The sequence below is a fragment of the Myotis nattereri genome, assembly GCF_964212035.1.
Source record: "Myotis nattereri genome assembly, chromosome: 16".
In the NCBI taxonomy this organism is placed as follows: Eukaryota; Metazoa; Chordata; class Mammalia; order Chiroptera; family Vespertilionidae; genus Myotis; species Myotis nattereri.
Genome location: NC_138091.1, coordinates 53,711,837 through 53,738,375, shown reverse-complemented (window position 1 = coordinate 53,738,375; position 26,539 = coordinate 53,711,837). Strand labels below are relative to the sequence as shown.

The 26,539-nt window shown below is 45.6% G+C and overlaps 1 protein-coding gene across 3 annotated transcripts; it reads left to right on the top strand.

The window, feature by feature from the left end:
* The first annotated feature begins 18 nt into the window (after nucleotides 1–18).
* On the top strand, nucleotides 19–23,579 carry ACOX1 (acyl-CoA oxidase 1). Of its 3 annotated transcripts, XM_081110680.1 has the most exons (15): nucleotides 19–246; nucleotides 484–643; nucleotides 6,392–6,552; nucleotides 12,873–13,030; nucleotides 14,978–15,085; nucleotides 16,167–16,286; nucleotides 16,430–16,545; nucleotides 17,115–17,284; nucleotides 18,186–18,348; nucleotides 19,289–19,479; nucleotides 19,741–19,920; nucleotides 20,041–20,146; nucleotides 20,270–20,413; nucleotides 20,684–20,890; nucleotides 21,766–23,579. In XM_081110680.1, the coding sequence occupies exons 3-15, from the start codon at nucleotides 6,488–6,490 to the stop codon at nucleotides 21,814–21,816; spliced, it is 1,779 nt and encodes a 592-aa protein (XP_080966806.1). In that variant the 5' UTR covers nucleotides 19–246; nucleotides 484–643; nucleotides 6,392–6,487; the 3' UTR covers nucleotides 21,817–23,579. The 3 variants fall into 3 exon arrangements, with proteins under 3 accessions (XP_080966806.1, XP_080966805.1, XP_080966804.1); XM_081110679.1 differs by lacking the exon at nucleotides 6,392–6,552; XM_081110678.1 differs by lacking the exon at nucleotides 12,873–13,030.
* The last annotated feature ends 2,960 nt before the right edge of the window (nucleotides 23,580–26,539 follow it).

The window sequence follows — 26,539 nt, the reverse complement described above, 5'->3', positions numbered from 1 at the left end:
GGCGGGCCGGGGCGGGGCGGGCCGGGGGCGGGGACTCGCGCGGTCCTGGGGCAACTCCTCGGCCCGGCCCGCGCCGGAGATTCTGACAACCTTCGTCGACGCCGCCTCGGCCTCGGCTGCTCCCGATGGCTGTCACCATGAATGAGGACCTGCGCCGGGAGCGGGCCTCCGCCAGCTTCAACCCCGAGCTGCTCACGCACATCCTGGACGGCAGCCCGGAGAACACCCGGCGACGCCGAGAGATCGGTGAGGGCTGCGGGCCAGGCCTCCCTCCGTACAGTGTGGGGGTGCTGTAGGACGTAGGCTCTGGCCCAGTTTGGGGGGAGCCGGGACCCCCGCTTCCGGGGACGGCTTGTGGGGCGGGAAGATCGCCCATCCGCAGAGGGGACCTGGGCCGTGACTCTGAAACCAGCTGGGATTCAGGGCGGTGTAACGGAGCCCAGCATGCCTGTCTTCGTCTCGATGCCCTTTAATCCCTTGCAGAGAACCTGATTCTGAACGACCCAGACTTCAAGCATGAGGACTTGAACTTCCTCACTCGCAGCCAGCGCTACGAGGTGGCTGTCAGGAAGAGTGCCACCCTGGTGAAGAAGATCAGGGAGTTCGGCATCTCAGACCCTGATGAAATCATGTGGTTTAAAAAGTAGGTATGCCCTCGCGCAGGTCCCGTTTTCACCCGTGTTTTGCAAAAGCCCACACTTGACCTCCGCGGTCTGGGGGTCTGGGGGTGCGTTTTCCCCGTGCCTGGCGTTGGAAGACTCCAGCGGCCTGTTTGCAGCCTCCTGAAAGTTGTGTGTGTGGAAGAGAATGTTTACCTTTGCACCTACGCCCTTTAGGGAATGGCAGCGTGGAATGCTGATAGCCAAGTGGTGACCCTGCAGTTTTCTTTCTCGGGAATCGGACAGATTCTTCCCGCCCCCGGAGTTTCAGTTTGAGTGATTCCTGTTCAAAATGCCTTCGCTCTTGCTGGGAAGGATGCTTGCGGCATTTAGATGCTGGATTCCAGGGAATTGGCAGTTGTGAGCCCAAACATTTAAATGTTTCGTAGCAATGACATTATATTTTTCTAGGGTAGAGGAGAACTTGAGCTTCAAATAGTGGAGAAGGGGATGGATGAAGAACATTAGGCTAGGGGAGGCTAGGGGACTGTCTAGGGTGGGGGAAAAAAAATGGACACATATGTAATACCCTTTGTAATACTTAAAGCAATAATAAAAAAAAAAAAGAACATTAGGCAAACCTCAGAATGAATATAAAGGGCCCTAAGGAGGCGGGATTGTGGGATCTGGTGCATATGAGGCCTCATAAAAACACCTGAGGTCCCAGCGCTGAGCAGGGTACCTTCTTTTTTTCAGACCATCCGTGTTTTGTTGATGTGTTTTGTTTTTTAATTGGAAAAATGCTCTTTGTTTTTGCCTTTATCTAAGCAAATACTCTATAATTACATGATCTTATTAATACCAGATTCCCTTTGGCCTGTAGCACCCCTTACACTTCTCACTTATTCCTGGGCATTTCCTCTTTTAGGTTTCTGTATTTTAGAAGAACTTCAATATTTTCATCAATAAAGATTAAATATGATGAATAGTGTATATTCAAAAGCCAAGAAAAAAATGAAACGTTAAAAGTTTTGCGTTTATGTAGTAATAGTCATTTCTCCTATAATACTGCCTGTAGTTCATTTGGTATCTAATATTTTTCTAATTTTTTTTTTTAAGAGAAAGGGAGAGGGAGAGAGAGATAGAAACATCAATAATAGAGAGACTCTGATTGGCTGCCTCCTGCACGCCCACCCCCCCCCCCCCCCCCCCCCCCGGGGATCAAGCCCGCAACTGGAGCATGTGCCCAGACCTGGAATCGAACGATGACCTCCTGGTTCATAGGTTGATGCTCAACCACTGAGCCACACCGACTGGGCTGGTATCTAATTATTAACTTTACCTCGCTATTATTGTCAATGTGAAATAATTTACTGTGGCCCTTAGCACTACCCTCAGAATTCCTTTCCATTCTGTTATAAAAATACAATTAATTTACTTTTGGTAGCCCCAATGAAGAGTACTTACTCCCAAATGCTCTTTTGTTTTTGTTAAAGTTTGTAGCTCATGGCTGGGGGGATATTGAGGTGGAACAGTGATTTTCAACCTTTTTCATCTCATGGCACGCATTAACTCATTACTAAAATTCTGTGGCACACCAAAAAATGTTATATTTTTTGCTAATCTGAAAAAAAGTATAATTTTGATTCATTTACACCAGACGGCTATTGTTGTGTTGGCTATTGTCATTTTTATTTTTTTTTTATTTGACAAGAGAAAAGAAGTCAGTGCTCCTAAGTGGTCAGATATTATATTTTTTGTTTTAGAGAACTTTTAAATTTTTCTTTATTTCTTTTATTGATTTTAGGGGGAGAGAGAGAAACATTGATTTGTTCTACTTATTTATGCATTTATTGGTGATTTTGTATGTGCCCTGACTGGAGATCAAACCCAAAATCTTGGCATGTCAGAACAGTGCTCTAACCAGTTGAGCTACCTAGCCAGAGCTGGTATCGCATGTTTAAAAACTCTGGGGACACACCAGTGCGCCTCTTGCCGCACCCCTGCTGGACGTCACTGAGGTAGGGCAACTCCCTACAAGATTATGTTTCTGCATTATCCAACATGGGTTTGTAAACCTTAAAATATTACTAAGATTTTATTATTCCTTAAGATAACACAAACACAGAGGTTTATTTTGTTTTGCTTTTAGACGGTTGATGCAATGTAGTTCAGAGTTGGTCAGACGATTTCATCATCTGTGATGGTAACCAGACTCAAGTGAAGTCATGAGGAAATAGGACAGAGTCCTTTATGTGGGTTAAAGATTAATGGACAACAGGCAGTTTGGTATTATTTTTCCTGACGTAGACCTTGCTGTTTGGGGACTAAAGGACAAACTTTAACATGCCCTTTGACATCCTTCCAATATCCATAGGATATGACAGGGAGATCAATATGTTAGCGAAGGGGATTGAAAAGTAATCTTGGCAAGTAGTGAATGCCAAGTCTTAAGCCTCCTTGGAATGTAACTAACACCCACGTCTTAGATAACTAAGCCAGGTAGCTATGACATGGCTTAAGTTGTGAGACACGTCACATTTCTTTTTTTTTAAATATATTTTATTGATTTTTCACAGAGAGGAAGGGAGAGAGATAGAGAGTTAGAAACATCGATGAGAGAGAAACATCGATCAGCTGCCTCCTGCACATCTCCCACTGGGGATATGCCCGCAACCCAGGTACATGCCCTTGACCGGAATCGAACCTGGGACCTTTCAGTCCGCAGGCCGACGCTCTATCCACTGAGCCAAACCGGTTTCGGCGACACGTCACATTTCTTAAATGCTAAAATTGGGGTGGGGCGTGCTAGAATTGATGGAAAACTAGAGTATTTCTCTTTCTGGGGATTTTGGGCATTTACTGGTCTCTCTTACATCCACTTCTATTAAAATACAACTCACTTTTGAAGGTGACTGACTATTAGTAAAACAATTTTGAAATTTCTCAACTTGAGCAACAAAAGAATTTTTCAGTCTTTGAGAAAATAAGGCCATGCTGTTGGGGGAATATAAATGCTGTTTTTCTAATCCCCTTTCCTGTAATTTTGTCTGTTAACTAGACTATTTGCTATGAAAAAACTAAGTGTTCTTAAGAGTAATTTAAAATTCTAATGAGAATCAGCCATGGATTTTGTTACCTTTTTTAGGTTTTTTATTTTTTATTGATTTTGAGAGAGAGAGAAACATCGATTCGTTGCTGCACTTCTTTATGTCTCATTGGTTGCTGCTTGATGTGCCCTGACCAGGGATAGACTTGTAACCTTGGCGTAGCAGGATCACGCTCTAACCAACTGAGCCACCTGGCGGGGCCCTTAGGTTTTTAAAGCCGGTTCCTGGGAAGCATCTTCAGGAGAGATTAAACATAACTTAAAACCAGCACTCAGCCCTGACTGGTTTTTTCAGTGGTTAGAGCGTCAGCCTTTGGACTGAAGGGTCTTGGGTTCGATTCCTAGTCAAGGGCACGTACCTTGGTTGCAGACTTGATCTCGGCAACCAATCAATATGTGTCTCTCTCATCAATGTTTCTCTTTCTCTTCCCCACCCCTGCCTCCCCTCCATTCTCTCTAAAAAAAAAAAATCAATGGAAAGAATATCCTTGGGTGAGGATTAAAAAGACAAGCACTCAGATTTTGTTCTTAAGTTGATTTTCTCTGTTTTTTTTTAAAAAAAATTTTTTTTTATTGATTTCAGAGAGGAAGGGAGAGAGAGAAACATCAATGATGAAAGAGAATCATTGATCGGCTGCCTCCTGGGGATCAAGCCTGCAACCCGGGCGTGTGCCCGGACTGGGAATCGAACCGCTCACCTCCTGGTTCATAGGTCGACACTCAACCCCTGGGCCACGGTGGTCAGGCATTAAGTTGATTTTCAAGGGGCCTCCAAAAAAACCCACACAGCTCAGCACGTCATTAAGAACATAAATATCTGGCAGTCTTTATTTCGTGTCACATGTTTTCCCCCTCAGTTTCCTAGAATTTTGTGTGTGCCATTGTCATCATTTTATAAACCCACAGCCTCAGTTCCCTCTTGAAAGTAGGAGTGTCTGTTTTTGGCACCATGTGTACCGCCTACGTGACTGCTTGTATTTCTGAGAAATCTCCTAGGCTCATTTCCTCCTTCGGTAAGACACTCGTTAGGGAGTGCTCTGGTTCTCCTCTTGCCGTTGAGAATGACTCCTACACTCAACTGTGTATTGGCTTCGGCTCCTAGGCAGTGAGGTGGGGTGTGTTGTGAAGTGTGTGACTTCCCCGGCCCGGGGCAGCAGTAAAGTGCTGCTAACCCGAGTTACTGGGAAAGCGGCTCCCCTCTCCTGTTCACACTCCCCCCTCCCCTCTCTCCCTCCACTCAGTTTCAATAACAGTTGATATTGCTGTAGAAATCAGAGACTGTGAAAAAAATAAAAATAAATAAGTAAAAATCAGAGACCGTGAAAAATAAATAAGTAAAAATCAGAGACCGTGGGAAAAATAAATAAATAAGTAAGTAAAAATCAGAGACCGTGGGAGATGGCCAGTCCCGGTGTTCCTTGGGTGTGTGAGTCCGTCCCAGCACCTCTGGAGGGTGATCTTCCCCCCGAAAGATGGCGGGGTGATTTCAGGGCCTCTATAGAAGTGCAAAGGGGCAGCCTACCCTCCTGTCCCTTCATGCTCTGCTTGTACAGACCAGGACACTGGCGGCGGCACCCCCTCCTCTTCAGCCCTTGAGAAGCCGTGAACATCAGGTGTTTATTTTGTACTTCAGGCTCTTTGGACAGACAGACAGATGGAACAAATAGGCCCCTATGAAATCTGTAACCAAGGCTGGCTGTGTAATTTGTATTTTGATTATTGCACAGCTTCTGTTTTTGAGAAAATAGTTGAAGACTGAATTTTATTGTGATTAGAGTCCCTTTAGCCCGGAGTGATTTTCAGAGACCATTGGCGATAGTTTCACAGGCTCATCTTACCTCCTGACCCATCTGTAAACTCTGAAGGCCTTTAGCGATCTCCCGCCCTGGAACATAGAGCTACTTGCCAGCCTGGATGTTCGCTTCGGTTATCTAGGGAAAGGTAGTTTACAGCCTTCTTTTCTTTTCATCTGCAGTATGTTGTTGTGCATCCCTAAGAGAACTCTCTTTTCAACATAGCCACAATAGTGTTGGCGGCAGAGAACGTTAACAGAAATTACTTAATGCATCACATATCCAGTTGTGTTCACTGTCCTGACTGTCTTATACTTTTCTGTGTGTGTGGTGTTTTTTTTTTAATTGAATTTTATGGGGTGACATTGGTTAATAAGATTATACTAGTATAGGTTTCAGGTTTACGGTTTCATAATACATCATCTGCACATTGTATTGTGTGATCACCACCCCAAGTCGAGTCTCCTTCCTACATTCTTCTTCTTTAGGATTTTTTGTAACAGATCTACAAATGTATGGAATTCTTTTGATTTTTCAAATAAGTAAAACCTGAAATAAAGCAAAAATAAAGACACACCAAAAAATCCAACCAATCAAACCAACAAAACAAAAAGCAAAAGGTGTTTTTAGGCTAAAACAATGGTAGATTTGCTGCCTGGATTCAGTATAGAATTAAAGAGGAATTCTGACCCTGCAATGATAAGGGGCAGAAAAGATACCACTAGATTCTGCTGTTGGCTCTTGGGTCGTAAAATGGTAAATTTTGCACTTAATTTCACAGGAAGGGGGTTACATGTTCCTCACCTTCATCCTGGGCCACGCCTGGCAGGAAGGGTGGCAGCTGCAGTTTCTAGAGCGAGGCTGAGACCCTTTTCTTTTCTCTCCTGTAGACTACATATGATCAATTTTGTGGAACCTGTGGGCCTCAATTTCTCCATGTTTATTCCCACCTTGCTGAATCAGGGCACCACTGCTCAGAAAGAGAAATGGCTGCTTCCCGCCCAAGGACTCCAGATAATTGGCACCTACGCCCAGACGGAGCTGGGCCACGGTTAGTCCACAAATGAGGGTCAGTGGGTAACCCACTCAGGACTTCACTTACCAGGTGACTCCTGGCATTTGGTTTCTTTCTGCTGCTAAACATTTGGGATTTTATTTTTAAATTGTCAAATGTTAAATAAAATCCAGCGCCTCATCCTCTCGTAGATCATTTCCCCCTAAACTGGTCCAGGACTCTGGTCTGAAGCGTCCTTCGTTGTCATTTACTGTTGCTCCGTGTGCCCATTTTAACGGGTTGAGCAGTTTCGAAAGATGGGGCTGAATATGTGGCAAAGGGCCCCGCTGTGTTGGTGTCTGATGATTAAAGCGCGGGAAATTCTTGAGGGTTAATGCTGCTCCATCTGGTAGATGCCTCTGCTTTAATCAAATGCGGATTTTAGTGGCGGGGGATTAGAGCACTTAGGTGTCTGACTCATGATTTCATCGCCAACTAGCGGGGTTATAGGTGGTTTGAAAAAAAGTCAATGATTCTTTGCTTCTTTTATACATCTTCTCTGTACATGTCCATAGGCTCTGCATTATGAATAATTCTTGGTTAAATTGTTCCTAAAAGCCTGGCTACTTGCAAGGTTTGTGTTTGGTCTCAATGTGCAATAAGTTTCTTTTCATGGACAAGGCCCCTGGCAGGTTTGCGTGTCTTGAATTTGCACTGCCCTGTCTCGTTTCTAATGACCATATTGCTTCCATTATGTAAATAAAGGAGAGTGAAGAAAGGGAAAGAGGATTTGGTGCATGTTGATTTGTGAACTGGTTTAAGAAAATGCTTTTTATCCTAATCCCAAGAGGGCTCCGTCTCTGGTTCCCTGGCGTTCTGAATGTTGTCGAGCACCTAAGATCGGAGCTTCAGGACGGCCAGTCTCCAGGAGAAAGGGAGGGAAAATCCCATTCCAGGGGCTTTCTGTCTTGGAGTGGGGCAGGAGGGCGAGAGGAAGAGAGTGAGTTGTAATAGGTTGTGGTTCTCTCTCAGTGTGCGTCACTGCAGAATGTTAGGGCCCAACAGTCCCTGCTCATGGCAGAAGCTTAAACCCTCCGAGTCCGAATGGGCCTGGTGTGTTTCTCTCTCATTGATGGGTCCAGTCCTTCTGCCTCTCTTTATAAAGTACATTCCAAATATATACTTGCCCTAAACTTTGAAGGAAGAGAGGAAAAGTGAAGACTTGAACTTCACTGTAGTCTACAGTGAAGGAGCCCAAAAAGGAGCCCAAAAGTTGGACTAAGGGCCCGTGCTGCTCTGGGCGAGTTTGCGCGTGTGAGACTTTTCTTTTCCTTTTGCTTCTGATTTTCAGATATTTTCTTGTATTTGAACCCCTTTGTCTCGATCTCTAGTTTACTTTAGAGCAGAGGTTTTCAGCTGCTGTGCCGAGGCTTGGTGAGCTGCAAGGATTTTTAAAACTCGCAATACCCATGTAGCCAGGGACACGGGCCTCTTTTCCCTTAGATGGTCACCTGAAAAATGACCGCAGCCACACAGTAGCATTCCCATGTGAATGAATCAGAATTATGCCTTTTTGTTTTTGTCATATCAGGAAATGCTAGAAGATACCTTTTGGTGTGCTGCAGAATTTTAGCCATTACGTGTGCCACGAGATGAAAAGGTGGAACTCACTGCTTAGAGAGCAGTATGTTAGGATCAGGTCTTGTTTCTGGCGGGAATTCTGTTGCCATTGGTGTGATTTGTGCTTCACCGACTGCTGTTCTTTCCCAGGGAAGCCAGTCATTCTATTAGTTCAGTGAAGTCCTGACACTTTGGAACTTTATTAACAACAGTATTCTAAGGTGTCCGCACAGAATTCTCTCACCTCCGAGTAGCCACTGAGCAGCGGAGAGACTCAGGATTGCTCATGCTCATTCCAGGATTCTCAGGAACCTTAGACTTCCATCCCCTGCTGCACGTCAGTCACCAGTTTTCTCTCTTGCCTCTGTCTTCCCTCTACATACGCACGTGTCTGCGTAGGCACACGGATTCCCACACACGTTCGGTCTGTGGGTCGGAGCCTAGGCAGGGGCTGGGCAGAGGACAGCACCCTGTCCCCAGGGCTTGCGCGCTGAAGGGATAACCTAGGCTGCGTGTGGTCCGGTGTGAATCACGCTGGCCAGACGCTGCTCCGGGTCACAAAGCAGGTGGCATGTGTGGTCTTCACAGATCCTTGATCTTTTCAAGTTCTGGTCCCTCCCTAGTGATTCTTCTTGCGTGTCGTTTTCTATTACTGACTGTTACCGTTGTTATTACTCTTAAGGAAAATGAAGCTTATACAATACGTAGTGATCATCCTTGAAGATGGTGCAGTATCCTTGCAAATTCCCATCACTAATAAAGCATCTTTCTCCCTCTGAAACTTGAACAATAGTGAACTTGAATTTGTAAGTCACTGATCTTTCTCCCCCTGTATCTTCACTGCTCTGTCTCTCCAACAGTCTGTCCTTTTCCCTGGGTGAGTCTCTTCCAATCAGGGCTGGCCTAATTTCCCCGTTAGAAATAACAGTGTCACTTCTTTACAAACACTGTTCTTTGGGTTATGCCTTTAGAATATCTCAGAAACAAATTACTGCATTAAAGGAAATGAACATTTTCTAGCTTTTATTGCATAGTTCAGTATTTTTCCTGAAACATAGAACCAGTTTACAATATACTTAGCAACTTTTTAGTATACTTGTATCTCCATAGCCTCATCAACATGGTTACTGTAACTTTAATGTATTGCTACATTAATAAGTATCTTAAGAGTTAAGAGTTTTAATTTTCCAATGCTAGTGTGCCTAGATATTATTATATGTTCTGGCTTACTGTCTGCATTTCTCAAGTATAAAACTGAATTTTTCTACTTTAAGTATCAATTAAATGGAATATGCATGTTGATCTTATATGAGTATAACTGTACCCTTGGAATATTTTTTCTATCGCCTTCTGTTTCATTAAACATTTGGCCGTATGTATTCAATGCACCCTTCTCTGAGTAGGTGTAAGCGTTCTATTTTCTCCCAATCTTGTTGGCTTGATATTCAACATACTGACCTATGTATGCTATAGAGCAGTGGTCGGCAAACTGCGGCTCGCGAGCCACATGCGGCTCTTTGGCCCCTTGAATGTGGCTCTTCCACAAAATACCATGTGCGGGCGCGCACGTACAGTGCGATTGAAACTTCGTGGCCCATGCGCGGAAGTCGGTATTTTCTGGAAGAGCCACATTCAAGGGGCCAAAGAGCCACATGTGGCTCGCGAGCCGCAGTTTGCCGACCACTGCTAGAGTAATGAATGATCCCTTACTGTTTTTATGATTATTAACTCTTAGCTCATCACCATTGTTAATGTTCTTTCTGGTTTATCTTATTATAGTTTTATAATTGTTTCAATTTACTTCTAGAATCTTAAATATATTACAGTCATTTCTTTCTTCCTTTGTTTTTTCCTGGCATCATAAACTTTGGCTCATTGTTGCTTTGTAAGATATTTTAAAACCTGATAGGATAAGCCTACTATTGTTACATTTCAAGATACATGTATTTGGTGTACTTGCATACTTATTCTTCTAGATGAATTCTGATTGCAATTTATCAAGTCGTAAAATGTATTCTGTAGGAACTTAAAATCCATGTTACATTAAATCCTTGTGATTTATTGGCAAGTATTAAGTTCATTTAGTCCTTTTAGCCAGGAATCAGCAATTTCTTTTTTGCTCTTATCTTTTTTATTCATATTATTAGGTATGTATTTTTTCTTAATTAAATCTTTAATATTCTGAGCTAAGTTACTTAACCCATTTTAAATATTTTGTTGATTTTGTAAATCTCTTCTTTGGTGTTTCTACTTGAGTGATCCTAATCAATAAGAATGCATGATTTTTTTTTCTTTATAGCCTACAGCTTTTCTTTCTTTTTTAAAAATTTTATTTATTGATTTGAGAGAGAGAGAGATCGATTTGTTGTTCCACTTATTTATGTACTCATTGGTTGCTTCTTGTATATGCTCTGACTGGGGATCGAATCCACAACCTTGGTGTTTCGGGACAATGCTCCAGCCAACTGAGCTACCCAGCCAAGGCCTTAAAGCTTTTCTAAAATCATTTATGAATGATGGTGTTATTTTATTTCTTCCTTTCTCTTACATTATCAACCCAATCATTTTATCCTCAGTGTTGGCTGGAAAGGCCTTCAGTGTTATGGTTTTACAAGAATTAGCTCTAGTGCTTCACCAAGTTAAATGTAAAATCTATAATAATAAAAGTGTAATATGCTAATTAGGCCAGACAAAAAGCTGGGGCTGCGAGGGAAGCCCAGGTCCCCGGTGCCTGGATGGCCTGAGGGAAGCATGGGTCCCGGGTGCCGGAGGGAAGCCAGTGCCAGCAGCCGGGGGAGGGAAGGCCGACTCTTGCACGAATTTCGTGCATCGGGCCTCTAGTAATATATAAAGCCCCGGCCGGCCGGGTAGCTCAGTTGGTTAGAGCATCATCCCCATACCCCAAGGTTGCAGCACATGCAAGCATTAACCATTGAATGCATAAATAGGCGGAGCAACAAATCAATGTTTTTCTCTCAGCCTCCCTCCATACCCTTCTCTCTAAAAAATATTTTAAATATAATCATCATTTTCATAACTTTTTACAATAAATATTTAAGTCAAAGAATTATCTACCATCACTTTCTCCTTGTAACGTGCCTGAATTCTACCCACTTCTAAATAACATTCCTCAGTCTCAAGAACAGCTTCTGGTAGTGGCTCTGTGGTAGCCCTTGTGTGGTTTACTCCGTAATGCCACGCTCTGCTGCCCCTCCCGTGTCTGACGTGGCCTTTCCTCCCCGGGCGCCGCTCTGGTTTCTGTTTCTAGTAATGCAAATGCGCCTCTCAGCGCTGCGCTGCGCTGCGCGCCTGGGCCCCGGCCACCATTGCCAGCCCCCGGCCACCATTGCCAGCCCCCGGCCACCATTGTCAGCCCTCGTTCAGAGGTTTTTTCTTTCAGGTCCCAGCCATACATTTCTTTTTCTCCCTGGTCACCGCTCTTTTAAAAACAGGACAGTTGGCGCTCTTGATTGTGAGTGAGAGGTACTCTCATCCTTGAGCGTGTTTTTTTTTAACTTTTTATTTTGAAACGATTGTAGATTCCTAGGAAGTTGCAGAACTAGCAGAGAGCAGTCCCGTGGACCTTTCACCCAGTTTCCACCAGTGCTCACATCTTACTGGACGTTTCCAGGGACAGCTCTGGTTTCGGTCGGCAAGCTGCTAGTGTCCTCATCCTTGTTCTCAACCCAGGGACACTAGACTAGAAGATGTGTTTAGGCAATAAGAGTCTTTATTTTCCTTTTAGGGAGGGAGGAGGAAGGGAGAGAGAGGGAGAGGGTCCCACTTATTTATGCATTCATTGCTTGATTCTGCTCTTGCATGTGCCCTGACCGGGGAGCAAACCTGCAACCAGTAGGGGGCATGCAGGAAGCTCTCTCCAATCAATGTTTCTCTCTCTCAAAAAAAATAAAAAATAAAATAAATACAAGGGCATGTAGAAGGCATATAGAACTGTTTCCTATTAAAGATAAATTCACACAAAAGTCTAAGGCATCTGCAGAGTTTAAGTGGAAAAGGATGACTTTAGGCAGTGGAGTTAAAATGACTGCGAAGATGCTTGTTACCATGAGTGAGAATCCCCATAAACCGTCACGGAGAGTTTGTTAGCCATGAATCTGTTACTTGTGATTGATTGGATGGTCTCCACTAGAAATTGCATGTTTTTTTAATTTCTGAAATGATTGGGGTGAAGAGCACTGCCAGTTTTTGTATTAAGCTGTTTCGATGGCATGGGGCTAGATCTTTCTGAGGAACCGGGTGCAATGAGCAGAGCTGAGACATGTGGGTGGACAGAGGGGAGTCCAGCGTGACTGAAATCGGACCTTGGAAAAGCTTCCTGAGGGGACTGCGCGCTGTCTCAGCTGCTCTTCAGAGCAAAGCGTGGCACAGCTCAGATCCCGCGTTCCCCGCACCCTCTTCTGAGCCTCATTTCCTGGGACCGAATGGCCAGCCTGGACCCTCAGGGTTTTGTGCTGCACAGGCTTTGAAATCGGCAGTCAGCCCTGCCAAGCGGAATAATTGTAGAGACGAGTCGTGCACGAAAATACTTCTTGCCGCTTCAGAAAGATGGAAATTGCCACCAGCTAGGAAGTAATGCAGAAAGGGGCAGTGCTCTTACACGTGGTAAAGCCCACCCACTAACGCATACTTACAGAAGCTTGTTTTTTTTCTCCTTTCCTTGATCTGTCTGTTCACATTGCTGATTCTCTCCCACCTGATGGCTCTTCTCAAATGCCCACCTTGGTGTGCCTTCGAAGCTTTGTGCACCGAGGGCCTTCGCCTCTGGATCTCCACTTGGGCATGTTCCTGCCCACCTTGCTTCACCAGGCGACTGCGGAGCAGCAGGAGCGCTTCTTCATGCCCGCCTGGAACCTGGAGGTCATTGGCACTTATGCCCAGACAGAGATGGGCCATGGTACGGTGCATTCAGTCTACGTTCTGGGTTGGGCGGGCGCTGCAAGCTTAGCACACAGGGCGTGCCCGCCATGTGCTAGCGATCGCATGTACAGGCTGTTCACATGCGACCTTTCTGTAGAGGACAGGTTTTTCAACATACGAGTCTTGGCAGAAACATTGCTTTGGTCAGGGAAAGTGAAAGGTTACGTGATCACAGAGATATGCTGACTTTCCCCCATTGGTTCCCCTTTAGAAGCTCAATAATAACAAGTCAGGCCTTGCTAAGTGGGTTTTCAAGCTCACTGAAGTTGCGTAGAATGTATGCATATAGACTCTGAACCCATCTTTCTTCGTTACTGTCCGATTACCCTTATACTGATACATCATGAGCTTGCAGGAATTCCAGAAGAAATACAGATTTATAGTACATGTGCTCTTTGATTTGCTGACGGGAAGTGAATGGTTTATATAACCAAAACATGCAGCATTTTATACCTGGAAGTTACTTATGCCTTGATCCAGTAAATTCAGTGAGGCTCTAAAGCTAGCTTCGCCGGAGTTCACAAAAATAAGATTAGCTGTGCCCTGGCCGATGTGCTCAGTGGTTGGAGGGCCGGCCCTTGCACTGAATGGTCACTGGCTCAATTCCAGATCAAGGGCTCACACTTGGGTTGCAGGTTCCTGCAGGTTCGATCCCAGCCCTGGTTGGGGCGTGTGCAGGAGGCAGCCAATTGATGTGTCCCTCTCACATCAATGTCTCTCTCTCTCTCTCTCTCTCTCTCTGTCTCTCTGTCGGTACTCCTCCCTCCCTCCCTTCCATTCTCTCTAAAAATCAATGGGAAAAATATTCTTGGGTGAGGGTTAACCAAAAAAATAAATAACAAGATCAGCTGTGCTCCAGGCAGTTGGTTTCTATCTGTCTTTGTCATTCGTTTGCTTCTGGCTTCTCTTTCTATTCAGAGGTTTCAGGACATCTGGTCTGCGTATTTGCCATTTGCTCCTTCTCTCTGTGCGACTTCATCTCATGTTATAGCCGCTTTGTCCTTCGGCTTTGGGCTGAATGCTGCTTGGCAGGATGTCCAAGGCTCAAAGTGGGATGCCACGTGGTTCAGATGTGCATTTGGAAGCACTCTGTTCTGTGTAACGTTATCTCTTTTTCTTAAAAAGCTGCTGCTTTGGTGACAGGGGTCTAAGGGTCTGTTTCCTTGGTTCCCAGTCTGGGAAGGTTGTGGTCACGTAAACCGGCTATGGCTGCTGTTCACCGTGGCAGTTTCTACATGTTTGAGAGTTCCCGTGTTAATGCGGCCCATCCCGCATTACAGGGCCATGTGTTGTCAGGGAGAGTGACACTCAGAACCTCCTGTGTCTTTAAGAGAACTGGCACCTCTGTGTTGGGGTTTAAAACATGACTCCCTGCCCCTCATTAGTGAACATGGCGCTGGGAGCTCTTCTGTCACACCGGTGAGCCGGCCAGGGCAGAGTCACCATCCTAGGTCTGTTCCCCAAAGGTGACACCTTTTTAAGATCCTGTTTGCCATTCTAGCAATTATTCTGAAATAAATTCTCAATTTACAAGACCTTTAGCTAGATAGTCTCTTCCTGTCACGTTATCTTACTCTCCGTAGTTGGTGAGGAAAACACAGTAGTCTGAGTTGAAATTGGCATGCTCACAACTTGGAGGTGGGGTAAAGGGCAGTTAGCTGAAATTCATGTCCCGTGATCTTATGAACTGTGATGCTAAGCTGCGTTCACTTTTACTTTTGGCTGCTCTAAATAATGTTACCTGGTTCAGCACAGGGAGGTATGTGTCTTGGTTACCCACCATGGTAGCTCATCTAACAACACTGTATTGTCGTTAGAGCTTGTTATTATCTGAGATGGGAGCTTAGAGGGCTGGCCAGGAGATCTTACTCTGTACCTGCTTTTCCCCTATTCTAGCTGACGTGCATGCAATTTATTTCCTTAGGGACTCATCTGCGAGGCTTGGAAACCACAGCCACATATGACCCTGAAACCCAGGAGTTTGTTCTCAATAGTCCGACTGTGACCTCCATCAAGTGGTGGCCGGGCGGACGTAAGTGAACTATTTCATATTTCACAGTTACTGGATGTTTTAAGATCATGTTTAGAATGGAGAGCTTATATGAGAATATCGTTTTGAAATATAGAAAAAACTCCTTTTTCTTAATAGAAAAACTCTTAAGGCTTAACTGTTCTAAGCTATTTCACATTCTCCCGAGCACGTTACAGATGCTTACACCTCACAGAGCGCAGAAAGGAGCGCGGTCTCGCTGTGCCTTTCTCAGTTTCCATCGGGGCTGTCTGAGGATTAGCGCACTTTCCATCGTCATCATCCAAGTACTATACTCCCTGTTTGGTTAGTCATTTCTGTATTGAAAAGCACTTGAGTTATTTCCAGATTTTTATTATAAATAAGTTTGACAAGAAACTTATTTAATATTGTCTTCCATTCCGAGCCATTGTCTTAGGATATATATTTCAGATGGCGTTAGTGCTTGCAGGACTTTGTTATTCACATCGTATATTTCAATACGTTTTTGTAAGAAGCAGAGTAGCATGCAAAAAGAAGACACAAATTCCGGATGTACTGACCAGGAATCGGCCAGCGCTGGCCCTCAGGCCTCTGCACGATGGGCTATGCTCGCTGCTGCTCACGGTGCTGGCCGCTGCCGTGCACCCTGCGGAGCCCTCCGAGGGCCACTGGTTGGCGAGGGAATGGAATCTTTATTTCATTGTAATGAATATAACTGGCCACGGGTGGCTGGTGGCTACTGCTTTGGAAAGCATTACCTTCTAAATAGTAGAAGAGAAAGTAGAGCTGAGCCATCTTGTAAAATAAATTGCTATCAAGTCAAGGAGTTGTACATCTTAAACTTAGACGCTATTATATGTCAGTTATCCCATTAAAAAGCTTATGCATATAGATATGGAAATGAAGGGTGGCTGTGCCAAACTGCCGTACATTGTAATAACGCTCATCTTCCATAGATTTTCTTCTGAAAACTAGGCTGTCATAAGAAGGTTTCTGCACACTGTTGAGAATCTAGTGTTACATTAACATGTTTTCTCTTTCATTTCTGTCCCTTGAACATGTAAGAACGGCTCTCGTGTGTCTTGTGTTTTTGATGTTGCAGTTGGAAAGACTTCAAATCATGCGATAGTACTAGCCCAGCTCTACACCCAGGGGAAATGCTATGGATTACATGCCTTCATTGTGCCTATTCGGGAAATTGGAACCCACAAGCCTTTGCCAGGTTAGCCTGTTCATCTGATGTTGAGATGAAAACTGAAACTGACCACTTTTTTCTGCAAAAAGCATAAGACACAACTGAAGGGGAGGGGACAGCTAGGAATTCCAGAGCATGGACCCTGGTGACTTTCCTTTCTCCCGTGGTAGGGATCACCGTTGGCGACATTGGCCCCAAATTCGGCTACGATGAGATGGATAATGGCTACCTGAAGATGGACCATTATCGTATCCCCAGGGAAAACATGCTGATGAAGTATGCCCAGGTATGTGAGAAAGGAAGGGTCTGTTTTTAGGAGCTACTGGCATGGTTTTACTTCTGATGCTTCTTCTATTATGACGGTGAAGCCAGGAGCCGTTGGCAGGTCTGAAGAGCATATCCTGGTCTGCTAAGCCAGCGGCCTCAAACTTGAGGGCGCGTTAGAATTATCTGAAGAACCGGCTAAAGTCCAGATTGCTTCGCCCCCAGAGCTTTTATTTAATGAGATTTTTATATTTATTTTATTTTATTGATTTCTAGAGAGAGAGGAAGGGAGTGGAGGAGAGAGAGTAACATCAGTGTGACAGCAGAAACATTGACCGAATGCCTCCTACACCCCCCCATCAGGGATTGAGCCCACAACCTGGGCCTGTGCCCTGACCAGGAATCAAACCAGCAACCTTTCGGTGCCCAAGATAATGCCCGACCAATCGAGTCACACCGGCCAGGGCTTTATATTTCAAACAAGTTCCCAGGCAGTGCCCGTGTGCCGTTCTGGGACCTCACTTTGAGAACCGCTGGCCTAAGCTGCCTCGGGTTTCACAGAGGAAGCCTGAGCCCCGTGTTCTTTTCCAGGTGAAGCCTGACGGCACCTACGTGAAACCCGTGAGTAACAAGCTGACCTACGGGACCATGGTGTTCATCAGGTCCTTCCTCGTGGGAGAAGCTGCTCGGAGCCTGGCCAAGGCCTGCACCATTGCCATCCGCTACAGCGCCGTGAGGCACCAGTCGGAAATCAAGCCGGGGTAAGGGGAGGCTGAGTGGGCTCGTTACTGAACACCTGGCTTTGAGCCCATTCAGATACCAACTTCCCAAATACGGTGCAGAGGAGGCGCCCTGGCCATAAACTTAGCGAAGGGGGCAGTGTACTGCGCCTGCTACTTAGAACCTAAACTTCCTTTTCTTAATGGAAAGATGAGAATACCACCTCATTCTTAACCTGCTAAGAAAAGCAGTAATAATGCTATTTGAGCTCTACTCATGAAATGTTTAAAACAGCGAAGGCAGTTTGAAAATTCGGATTGCTACGAACAGCTACACATTGGGCATGGCGAAAGTGACATTGAACTTGGTTCCCTGTTGTGTCCATGCCCGTAGTTTATCCCTACTACTGCCTTTCACTTGGGTATGACTCCCTGGTAACCTTTCACTCTGAAAGAAGGAATAAAGAAATTGATAAGAGCAGACCGTCTTAGAATTCAAATATTTATCTGTGCATGGGGTCTTCTCCATAGTTGTGGTCAAAATATAATTTATTCAGCCATCTAGTTAGCAGGTTAGATCTCTTTACCATTGCCTTCCTCCTATGAAGTTAACTTTGCTTTTGTATGTTGCCGTAAGATACAGTTTCCTTAGTCATGCTGGAAAGACAGAGAAAGATCTGAACTTCACAGCTAGAAACGTGTGTCCACCTAAGACGGGGGTTAGAGCGTCTTCTGTGGCAACATAGTCTCATTGTAAATCGAGGGTCTGCCCCTTACCGGCTGCGTGAGTGCAGCTAAGGCCTGGACCTCTCGTGTTCCCATCAGTGAAATGGGGAAATCCGTGTTACCTCACAGGGTCTTTATGAGGGTGCTCACGCTAGGACCCGGCGCAGAGGCAGTTCTGTGTGTGTGTAACTTTTTTTCCTTTTTCTGTATGTTTTAGTGAACCAGAACCACAGATTTTGGATTTTCAAACCCAGCAATATAAACTCTTCCCACTGCTGGCCACGGCCTATGCCTTCCATTTCGTAGGCGCCTACATGAAGGAGACCTATCATCGCATTAATGAAGACATTGGCCAGGGGGACCTGAGCGAGCTGCCCGAGGTGCGTGTGGAGGCTCATGCGCTCGTGGGCGCCCCTCTCTTTCACGTTTGCGTGTTAGATTGTGTCCAGAGGAAAGGACGCGTTGCGATTTCTTGAATGGTCCGTATATTCTCAGAGGATCCAGATAATTCTTCTGATTGAATAGAGTTCGCTATGAAGACATGTAGGGTTTATCTTTTGTTTTTTTATTTTTTAAAATTTTATTGTTTAAAGTATTACAAATAGTAGTACATATGCTTCCTCCCTCCCCCCCATTGTATTTTTTTTAAAATATATTTTATTGATTTTTTACAGAGAGGGAGATAGAGAGATAGAGAGTCAGAAACATCGATGAGAGAGGAACATCGATCAGCTGCCTCCTGCACATCTCCCACTGGGGATGTGCCCGCAACCCAGGCACATGCCCCTGACCGGAGTCAAACCCGGGACCCCCCAGTCCGCAGGCCGACGCTCCATCCACTGAGCCAAACCAGCTTCAGCCCCCCCATTGTATTTTTTATTTTTATTGATTTCAGAGAGGAGAGATAGAAACATCAATGATAAGAAAGAATCATTGGTTGGTTGCCTCCTGCACGCCCCACATTGGGGATCGAACCCACAACCCAGGCATGTGCTCTGACTGAGAATCGAACCACGACCTCCTGGTTCATAGGTTAACGCTTAACCACTGAGCCACGCTAGTTGGGCTGTGGGTTTGGTCTTTAAGTTTCCGAAGGGCTGCACCATGTTGGTGGCCTGTTAATGACGTGGAGACCTTTGCCAAGTAGAGCAGTTCCGAGGGAGTGGGAGTGGGAGTGACCAGGACAGTAGATGCCCACGCTGCTTCCGAGACATGCGTGGCAGGTGATTTTGCAAGTGACCAGCGCTGGCAGGGGGGTTAGTGTTTCTCCTCGGAGCTCAGCTGTCAGCGCACACGTCTGACGACCCTGCTTGCCCTCAGCTCCACGCCCTCACCGCCGGGCTGAAGGCTTTCACCTCCTGGACGACGAACGCCGCCATCGAAGCCTGTCGGATGGCCTGTGGCGGGCACGGCTACTCTCACTGCAGCGGCCTCCCAAACATCTACGTCACCTTCACCCCGACCTGCACCTTCGAGGGAGAAAACACCGTCATGATGCTGCAGACCGCCCGGTGAGTCTTTCCCGCGATGACTGGCCCGCTAGCTAGAGCGTTCGAGTCCTTTCCACCGGTTCCGGTTACCGTGCTTTCTCTTCACATTCAGTTTGTTCCTGAAAGCCGTCATTGTGCCTTCTGTCCAGACCCACTCTGTTGGTCTTGTGATCAGACTAGCGAGCGTGAACCTCAGCTGTCCCATAACTCACACCTTTCGAAGGTTTGGTTTGGTTTCTGTTTCACAAGAAGCGGGTTACTGAAAGCATGTGTGTTGCTTAGGTTTCTGATGAAAAGTTACGACCAGGTGCACTCGGGAAAGCTGGTGTGTGGCATGGTGTCCTACTTGAATGACCTGCCCAGCCAGCGCATCCAGCCGCAGCAGGTGGCGGTGTGGCCCACCGTGGTGGACATCAGCAGCCCCCACAGCCTCACCGAGGCCTATCGGCTCCGGGCGGCCAGGTGAGCTCCCCCGCGGGGCAGCCGTGGGGCCGCGGGCTGGGGGCCTGAAGGAAGGGGGAGGAGGCGTGGACACCATGGATCCCTTCCTCCGATCTTCCGTTTTCTTTCATTTCTTAACAGATTAGTAGAAATCGCTGCCAAAAACCTTCAGACTGAAGTGAGTCACAGAAAAAGCAAGGAGGTCGCGTGGAACCTGACTTCCGTGGACCTCGTGCGAGCTAGTGAGGTCAGTGAGGGCGCCGCGCTCCCGGCCCGGCCTCCCGCCGCCACCCGCCTCGCGCTCTGGCAGAAGCCCCGCTGGTGGCGGCTCCTGCAGGGCTCTCACCTCTGCTGTCCTCTCTTCGTCCAGGCGCACTGCCACTACGTGACGGTGAAGCTCTTTTCAGAGCAGCTCCTCAAAATTCAAGATAAGCCCACCCAGGCCGTCCTGAGGAATCTGTGCCTCTTGTACTCTCTGTACGGGATCAGTCAGAAGGCGGGGGATTTTCTTCAGGTCAGTATTTTCTTAAGTTGAAGTCTTTTTTGGTAGAAAAATGGTTGTGGTCTGATGTATAGTCGTGCGTGCATGTAATATATCGCGCTGTCTACATACAGGGGCGGGCAGCCATAGGTTCGCAGTTGTTCGTATGGAAAAAGACACCCAGGTTACGATTATTACAATAGCGTCCTAACTCAGAAGAATGTCACACGGCCTCGGTGACCCTCCATTGCCCACCCCTGGACGACACATCTGTACACCGTTGGCGTGTTTTGTTTCTTGCAGGAGAGCATCCTGACAGACTCTCAGGTCACGCAGGTGCACCAGCGCATCAAGGAGCTCCTCACCGTGATCCGCCCGGACGCGGTTACGCTGGTCGATGCGTTTGATTTCCAGGACGTGTCACTGGGCTCCGTGCTGGGCCGCTACGATGGCAACGTGTATGAGAACCTGTTCGAGTGGGCCAAGGACTCGCCGCTCAACAAAGACGAGGTAACGAGCAGTGTCCTCTCACCTGGGTGATTCTTCGGGTCCGTGTTAGACAGCAAAGACCTCTGGGCGGCTCCGTCTGCGAAACTTGCCTCGGACAGTCGTTCTTCAAGCAGCAGGTTCCGAAGGGAACGGGGTTATTCCTGCAGCGAGCAGGTGTGACTTCCTTGACTATTTTGTAAGTCGTTGAAATTTTTCAAACATGCACAAAAGGAGAAGACTGCGCTGCAGGGCCACATGCCCTTTCTCATGCTGCGACCACTGTCTACTTACAGCCAACCTCCGCCCTCTCCTCCTAAGGATTACTATTATTTTTAATTCTTTATTGTTGAAAGTATTACATATATCTCCCTTTTCCCCCATTGACCCCTCCCCCCAGCACAAGCCCTCACCCCCCTACTGTCCGTGTCTATTATTTTAAAACAGATTATTTTGAAACAGATCTGAGATGCCAGATAATTTTATCCATAGATATTTCAATAAATACGTATCTCTAAAAGATAAGGATTATATCATGAGCTACTCCTTGTCCAGAGTTTCCCAGTTGGCTCAAATCTGTTTTCCCCCCTTCAAATTCTTTGGATCAGGATCCAAATAAGACCCGATGATTTCTTGGTTAAAAGTGCTCTTTTAGCTCTGGTCGGTGGCTCAGTGGTTAGAACATCAGCCAAGCACAGAAGGGTCTCAGGTTCAATTCCCAGCCCCAGTCCGATCTTTCTCTCTTCTCTTTCTTCTCTCTCTTCCCCCCTCCATCCCTCCCTCTCACTCTCTAAAAATCAGTGGGAAGAATATCCGTAGGTGAGGATGAACAACAACAGAAAGTGTGCTTTTACACTGCAAGCTCCTGACCCGTCATTTCTCCCTCTCCCTTCCCGCAGGTCCATGAATCTTTCTACAAGCACCTGAAGCCACTGCAGTCCAAGCTCTGAAGGTCACGACCTCAGTCCTCCACGCCCCTGCACCTGCCACACAAACCTGCACGGAGTCTTGATCCAATGCAGAGAGCTTTGGAGCACATGATAAATTGACCCTTTCCTCTTTATAAATGAAGAAAACAATGACCAGCTTTCAGAGATTAAATGAAAAAACAAATATTTTAAGTGCAATTAACACTAAAAGAGACCTGCTAAGCATTCAGAAAAGGCTTTAAGAAATGCAGTATGATTTTCCTTTGTAACGCTGCTGATCCCAGGCCAGAACTTTTGATAATTCATAGAGTTTAACTACTAAGTAGTTAATTTTCACTTCTTAATTGCTAATCCCTGGATAATAGTGTTTTTAAGCAGACATATTTTTGAAGTGGGGTAGCGCCCTCTGAGCTTTCCTGCCGAATGCCCTACCCTCCCACCACGGGCCCTGGCTTAAAAGCAGTTCCGAAGAAAACGGATGGGAGAAATAAACTAATCGGGAAATTCGGTGTGAGTCCGGCTTGACACGTTTTCTGCCTGCTTGCCCTTGATTGCTGACGTATTTTCTAATTGTTCACAGTAGCATTTGTCCAACACAAGGATTTCAGTACAGGCCCACTGCGAGGTCATGGTCCTGTGCAATTGGGAATGAATCTTCCATTTGCAGGATCCCTAAATTGTCACTGTAGTAGCGCTGCATCTCCCTTTGTCCCCAACATCTTGGGAAGAGGTAGGTAGCAAAGTTATCTCATAGGACCTTTGGCAGTGATGGGACTTCAATCCGTGGTGTTTGACCTCCCGCCCGCCCTCCTCTCCTAACCTCCTGAAGGAGGTGCTGAAGAAGGAGAGAGCCACCATTCCTTCCTGGTGGAGTGAGTGTAGGGAGAGCTCTTGGTCACGGTTACTGTGACTTTGGTGGCCATGTTCACTGGAAAGCCTGGAACAATCCAGATTTCATATGTGCTGTCATTTTGGCTAAACCATTAACATGCTTGGAGGTTCCAGCACCCGGCATGACAGAAGTAAAGGCATCACTCAGGCTGCCTCTTCCGCCCCGGGTACCACAGAAAAACCCTTGGCGAACCATGTGTTCTGATTTTGGATCAGAAAATATAATCATTGGAACTATGGCTGAAGGATAAATGGAGGTTGCATAGAATCTGTTACTTACTGTACATCTGGTTTTATTTTCAGTATGTTTCTAGGAGTTTTATCTCAACTGCTAAATTGTCCTTTCAACTGAAATCTAATTTACGCAATCATTCTATGTGTAAAGGGTAAACATGTACCTCTTAATGAGTTTTATTCTTAAAGTCAATGTAAAACAACACATCACTTGATTTTAATTTTTTAACCTTCTAACTGTCTGTGAAACCAGTTGTTTCTGCCTCAGGAAGCTGGTTGTCCTAGAACTGTCTTGAGGAAGTGCTGTAGTTCATGGAAGTTAATTCCTACCTGGGACATGACATAAAATCTGTCCCAATAATCGGAGAATTTAGGCCCAGCAGGGATGCTTGTCTGTCCACACAAGCCTTACTCTCTCCACCAGGAGGATTAATTGATAATTGTGTTAAGATTGAAGTAAAAAGCTCCATGTTCATCTCTTTTGAGTATTTCTTGACAGTAGTTCAGATTCTGAGAAATAATATTTAAATTACTGGATATTGACCTGTTGAATACCGAATTGTTTCACAATCAGTGCTTAAGCACCTTACCCACAGGTGAACATCTGTAATCATGATCTGTGTTTGAAATACATGCACCTAATAAAAAACTAAATCTGATATTTGGTACCATTTTTATTAATATTGGGATGTTTTGTCTTGAACTTTACTCACTGTAATCAAAGAATAAAGATGTAGTAAAACCTCACTAATTCTTACTGTCAAGAGGGCAAGAGTGTACCACATAATCAAACGTAAGTTCAAATGATGAAGAACTCTAAGTAAAGGGTTTATTAGGTTTAGGTAACACTGGGAACAACAGGAGTGAGGCTGCCTGAGCCGGCAGCCTACCACCCGCTGTCACTGCCGCCGTTGTCTCGGGAGCCAGGAGCGCTCTGGTCCACGTAGGAGACCCGTTCTGTTGCCTGCTGGACAGGAAGCGGCAGATCCAGCCTGCTGTCCCTGAGAAGGCAGACTTGGCCGTCGGTAAGTTTGTGTTGGGTTCTTTTGTGTAAATTAGATTTTCAAAGAGTACAAAGGTAAACTTCAACCTCGTCTCCTCCTAAATGATGATAAAGACTGAGTAAAATTAGTAAGATTTCCTATTAGATGATACTGGCCTGCTCTGAGCAGTGCTCAAAGTTTGAGGTTTGGTTCAGTGGATAGAGCGTTGGCCTAAGGATTCAAGGGTCCCAGGTTTGATTCCGGTTAAGGGCATGTACCTTGGTTGCGAGCACATACCCATAGGGAGTGTGCAGGAGGCAGCTGATGGATTTTTCTCTCTCATCGATGTTTCCAACTCTGTCCCTCTCTCTTCCTCTCTCTGAAAAATCAATTATATATATATTTATATTTATATATATACTAGAGGCCTGATGCACAAAATGTGTGCAAGGGCCTTGGCCCAAGCCCCCACCCGCCACTGCTGCTACCACTGCGGCCAGGGGCTTCTGCCACCTCTGCCATGCCCCTGCCCGCTGCAGCTTTCTCCAGAAGGACATCCGGTCTAATTAGCATATTATGCTTTTATTATTATTATGTCATGCTGAGTACAGATAGAAAAAAATATATTTTAAAAAAAAGTTTGAGGCTTAATAGGGAACTTTGCTCTTTGTAGCGGATGAAAGTTGATTCTTCCTCGGGTGCTTGGAGCTGTCTTCCCTGTCAGGTATGCGCTGAGGGGCACTTCAGTGTTTGAACCGTAGTGACCTCAGGACACTTGGGGGCCGCCCTGGATGTGGCTGCAGCATCACTGGCTCCAGAACACTTCCCTTGCGGCGTGAACTGTGTTGACATGCGCGCTGAGAACTCACGGCCCGGAATTTCAGGGTCTCTCTCCCTGGAGGCATTTTGTATTCTCAAAGTTAACATGTTAGATCTTAATTCTTGCCTTTCTTCCATGAAGGGCTTTGGCTGGAGAAATAGAACTGTTCAAGTTCACGACCCCAGGAGTTCTCAGGGGAATGCTGCTCAGCCCCTGCTCCCCCTTTCTCAGTTCTTCCCATCCAGCTTATTAGGAAGGGAGAGAGTCGATGCAGATCTTCCTAACACTGCTGGTCCTTTTACACGTGGAAGCTATGCCTGGAGTTAGAGGCTGGAGAAGGAGCAGAGCCAGGAAACTGCTTATTCTGCCTGAGCCTAGGAGTCTTTGTTGATTCTCCTGATGCCCATAAAGGTTTGGTCATTTGCATGGAGTAACACAGAGATCATCTCAACTAATTGAATGTTTATTACTCAATATTTTACTTGGAGGATTAGAGCAAGTCATAGGTAAATGACTAAAGATCTTTTCATTTTAAAATGGTGGTGGTTTCCCCCAGCCGGTGTGGCTCAGTGGTTGAGCATTGACCTATGAACCAGGAGGTCACGGTTCGATTCCTGGTCAGGGCACATGCCCGGGTTGCAGGCTCCATCCCCAGTGTGGGGGCATGCAGGAGGCAGCCGATCCATGATTCTCTCTCATCGGCCTTTCTCTCTCTCACTCTCTGAAGTCAACAAAAATGGTGGCGGTGGTGTTTTGCTTTTAGCTGTGCATACTTATTAAATTTGTCAGTAACTATTTCTGTGGCCCATGACAGTAAACAGAATTATAAGGACTCTTTGGAGTGAGTTACCAGATGTTAGCTGTTGCAGATCTGTATATTCCTAGATTCTAAGGGGGGAATTGTTTGTGTGATTTTGCCTTAAATTTAAGTGAACCACTCACTATCTCAGGAAGATCATGGAAAATTGGAAGTGATTTTAAGAATTCTGAACCAGCCCTGGCCAGGTAGCTCAGTTGGTTAGAGCATTGTCCCAGTAGGCCAAGGTTTGTAAGCTCAATCCCCAGTCAGGACACATACAAGAACCAATCAATGAATGCATAAATAAGTGGAACAACAAATCAATGGTTCGCTCTCAAATTTTTAACCCTTTGAGTGCCAACCAATGTCCCAGAAACTATGCTAAAATCGCCAAGGCATTTTTGCTGATTTTACAGCAGTTTAGGAAAAAAATTATGAATCGCAAGTAAATGAAATTACATATTCAAAAACTTAAGGAAACCTTCACTACATTTGTTTTCATCTTTGACATATATGGTTTGCTGATTGCATTATAAAATACTAGTAGAAAAAATTTGAACAAAACATATAATGTTAAAATAAAGCGCTCCCAGCACTTTTTTTTTTTTAAATATATTTTTATTGATTTTTCACAGAGAGGAAGGGAGAGAGATAGAGTTAGAAACATCGATCAGCTGCCTCCTGCACATCCCCCACCCGGGATGTGCCCGCAACCCAGGTACATGCCCTCGACCGGAATCGAACCCGGGACCTCTCAGTCTGCAGGCCGATGCTCTATCCACTGAGCCAAACCGGTTTCGGCGATCCCAGCACTTTTGGTAAAAGCCACTCAAAGGGTTAAAAAAGAATTCTGAACCAAAATAAGTTGTTTTGCCACAATACTCTTGACTTTCATAGATTAGGTAACAAATATGTAATCTTCCACATAATATTCAGACTGCTGACTACTACTTTGTGAAAACCATTTTATTCACAATTGCTGTGGATTCAAGGGTAGGACTTGTATCCGCTGGAGTG

What these genes read in the sequence shown, in the direction of transcription:
- ACOX1 (XM_081110678.1), top strand. Translation starts at nt 126, where the DNA reads ATGGCTGTCACCATGAATGAGGACCTGCGCCGGGAGCGGGCCTCCGCC. An exon ending in TATCGGCTCCGGGCGGCCAG is followed by an intron (nt 19,921 to 20,040) that starts GTGAGCTCCCCC and finishes ATTTCTTAACAG; the next exon opens with ATTAGTAGAAATCGCTGCCA. An exon ending in ACCTCGTGCGAGCTAGTGAG is followed by an intron (nt 20,147 to 20,269) that starts GTCAGTGAGGGC and finishes CTCTTCGTCCAG; the next exon opens with GCGCACTGCCACTACGTGAC.